Source organism: Dipteris shenzhenensis, chromosome 11 (assembly GCF_047967505.1).
Source record: "Dipteris shenzhenensis isolate YYH24624 ecotype China chromosome 11, Dip_SZ_1.0, whole genome shotgun sequence".
NCBI classification, from domain to species: Eukaryota; Viridiplantae; Streptophyta; class Polypodiopsida; order Gleicheniales; family Dipteridaceae; genus Dipteris; species Dipteris shenzhenensis.
Window position 1 is genome coordinate 10002584 of NC_141606.1, and position 3700 is coordinate 10006283.

Below are 3700 nucleotides of genomic sequence, written 5' to 3' on the forward strand. Positions count from 1 at the left end.
AAAACAAGACTGCGCAAGTGCATGTAGGGTGCATGTGGGCAATGTGTCAGAGTATAGTGGTAAAGCAAGTGCTACTAATATTTTGTAAAGCGTTGGGCTATTAAAAGAAAGTTTTTGTAGGAAGATGATTAAACACAAGCTGAATAATTTTTTTAACAAGATGAATTAGATTCATTGGCCTGCCCGATGGAGATATAAAACAAGCCAGAATCACTAACAGAATTCGCGATACAATTATTCCCAAAAACGCGATAGAAGCCTGCAACCGCCTCTGTACATTGAAAGGAACCAAGGCGACCAGGAATTTTCATTTTCACAAAAACATGCACTCTTTCGTCGAGATTCACGAAAAAGAGTTTCAATAGCAAAATAAAAGTAGCCTGCGGTTGGTGCGGCCACCAACAGCGTCGACCAAAAATATAGGACGTCTCACACAGACGACTTCCAATTTTGTAACAATCTCACATTCGTTTTACATGCCCTTCCCAGCAGCAACACGAGCTGCTCTCTTCAGTTTTTCGATCCATGATTATGTGTGCAGAGTATTTACGAATATACGTTTGACGTACAAGCTTTCGGAGCAGTAGAACCACCCGGATATATATGGATGGCATGAGGGATTTCTTGTGAAAGTGCTCTCAGAGGCAACCTTTCAAGGGGTTTTATGTTCTCCGCGAGCATAGCTCCTACCTGCTTCTGGGTTAGCAACACTTTCCAACTGATCTGTAAAGGAAATCGTAGATGTGCCATGGCATTGATAGAGCGATTTCGAGTCACAGCACGCCGCGTTCTTTTGGTCTGTATCCTAGCCAGTTTAAGACCCATCGCTTCTGAACTTCTTCGACCAGGTTCTTCCTTCAAGTCCCAGGAGACCAATGCTTACTGGTTGTCCGGAAGTGGAACTTTCACGTTTGGTTTCAACAAATTCTCCCCGAATCAGTACGTGTTGGCAATTTGGCATTCGAAGGATGTCAACAGCACATCTGTTTGGTGGGCCATTTTTGGAGAGCATCCAATCGTAGGCGCAGGTGCGTTCTTAAATTTCACAGACGCAGGAAACCTCGAGCTTTTAGATTCGGCGAGGGTATTGGTTTGGAGCAGCAATACTCGCAACTTGGGAGTTTCTTTCGCAGAGTTGCAGGACACAGGAAATCTCGTTCTAATCAATGGCAGCAATAGCACAGTATGGCAGAGCTTTCAGGATCTTACTGATACTCTTATGCTGCCCAGCTACGGGAGCTTGCCTAGCTGGCTTCTGCAATCTAACCGATCCTATATGCTGAGCTCAAGGGAGAACATAACATCATATGCTACAGGTACATATAGTCTCGTAGCGGATGCAAGTGAAAATCTGCATCTTCAAGGGCTCGATCAGCGGCAGAATAACGTCTCTTTCTGGTACGGAAGTTTCATAAATACAGCAGATAATTTTCAGATTTATGAAGACACAGGCAGCGGTCCCGGCTTTGCGCTAGTCTTCGACAACAATAACTACTCAAGGGATCATTCGCTCAAGAAATTGACGCTAGATTTTGATGGCAATCTACGCGCATACAGCTGGGGACCGAATTCCAGCTACTGGCAGGTAATGTGGGAAGCAATTTCAGACCCGTGCAGAGTCGGCAGCCCCTGTGGTCCTTTTGGCTTATGTCAAAACGTTGTAGATGGGAGAGCAAATTGCAGCTGCCCACCGGGTTACCATGCAGTTGACGACCGTGATCTCTCTCAGGGTTGCGTTTCCTACATAAGTTTCGACATTGGCTGCAAGAGCGGTGCTAGTGAATACAACACAACGATGATAGAGGTGGCCAACACCGATTACAAGTACAACAACCTCGATTCTCCAGGGGACATACCAACTGTGGATGAGGAAACGTGCAAAACTTTGTGCTTGGAAAGCTGTTCATGCATGGCTGCGTCGCATATAAAGGATGGAATAGCGGGGGATGTTCCACAATCAGCTGGGATACCAGGGAAATGCTTTCTGAAGGGCAACGAAGTGACAGGGTATCTATGGGATGGGTATGTAACGTCTGGGATTAACTTATTTGTGAAAATTGCTAGTGCTGAGGCGTCACCTGGGAGAAAGGACGACGGAGGGAAGGTGGTTGTTGGCAAAGTGGTGGGTGCAGCGGTAGCAAGCCTTGTGGCACTAGTAGTGGTGGCATTGGGTGGCTGGTGGAGGTGGGGGTCGCGACAACGGCGGCAAATGGCGTTGTTTGAGTGGTGGAGGTGGTGGTTGCGTCCACGGCCTCAAAGGGAAGAGGAGGAGAAGGAGAAGGAGAAGGAGGAGGAGGAGGAAGAGAAGCAAGAAGAGATCTTACTTGGAGGAAGCCCCTTAGTAAGACCCTTGAGATTCACTTACGACGAGCTTGTTGAGGCCACCAAGAACTTTAGTGAGTTGCTCGGTGAGGGTGGTTTTGGGAAGGTCTACAAGGGATGGATCTACCCTCCCAAGTCCACTACCTTGATGATTGTCGCTGTTAAGGTTCTCAAGCTTAATGGCCCTGCTGCTCGAGAGGGAGAGCGGCAATTTCGAGCTGAGGTTGGCACCCTTGGGCAGATCCACCACATACACTTGCTCCAACTCTTAGGGTTCTGCACGCAACTCGGCGCTAGAATCCTTGTGTTTGAGTACATGCCCAACAAATCACTCGACGTGTTCTTAGCTCGATCATTAGCGACTACTACAGCTACCCCATCCCTCCCCTGGGACACTCGCCATGCGATTGCTCTTGGCACCGCTCGAGGCATCTCTTACCTCCATCACCATTGCCACCGTTGCATCCTCCATGGTGACATCAAGCCCCAAAACATCCTCCTTGATCACCTCTTCTCTCCCAAGGTTGCTGACTTCGGCCTTGCTCACCCCTTTCACCACCGTGATGAGCACCTTAGTATCTCGACTATACGTGGAACTCGTGGATATATGGCCCCCGAGTGGTTTAGTAGCAATGTGATCACCTCTAAGGCTGATGTCTATAGCTTCGGAATTTTGCTCATGGAGATTGTGCGTGGAGTCACTACACATGAGGATCGCGGTTATCTTCGTGATTGGGCATTCAATTGCATTTCGAAAGGGTTTGTCACCTTGGAATTTGACCAGGGTTGGGCATCCTCCTCCTCCTCCTCCAATCCTCAAGTTCACCTTGTCCATGAACATGTCGCTAGTGAGTCTGAACTAGACATGCAAGAGCAGCTTCGAGTGCTCAAGATTGCCCTTTGGTGCATCCAACACCAGCCTTTTGATCGCCCTACAATGTCTCGTGTGTTGCAAATGCTTGAAGGGGACATTCCATTAGAGGAACCCCTTTACATTGTTCCACCCAAGGTCCACATGACCTCCAAGAGTGTAACCTTCGATTCCTACTCCATTGTCTCTCCAAGATGAAGTTTGGTCTATTTTGAAGTGTCTCTCCTAAGTTTGGTCTATGTTGAAATATGTTATCATTGTTGCTACTTTTCTATATATGTAGTATTACATGAGATTGTACCTTATTGGCTACTTTTAATGATCTACAAAATTATATATAAATTGGATTGCAAGGCCACACAAAAGTTAAAGTCCTCGAAAGGCCACATATTTCATTAAAATTACACCAACCAAAGAATACTTAGGCCTCACTCAAAGTATACCTAGGTCTCACTCAAAGTTGAGGATCAGTTTGAAGTGAATTGAGTTTTTGAATATTTCTAAACA

General features: G+C 46.6%; 1 protein-coding gene across 1 annotated transcript; it reads left to right on the forward strand.

Moving 5' to 3' along the window:
- Positions 1–748: 748 nt before the first annotated feature.
- On the forward strand, positions 749–3391 carry LOC147896602 (G-type lectin S-receptor-like serine/threonine-protein kinase At1g34300). The gene is made up of 2 exons (XM_087381911.1): positions 749–2232; positions 2347–3391. The coding sequence occupies exons 1-2, from the start codon at positions 749–751 to the stop codon at positions 3389–3391; spliced, it is 2529 nt and encodes an 842-aa protein (XP_087238037.1).
- Positions 3392–3700: the final 309 nt, after the last annotated feature.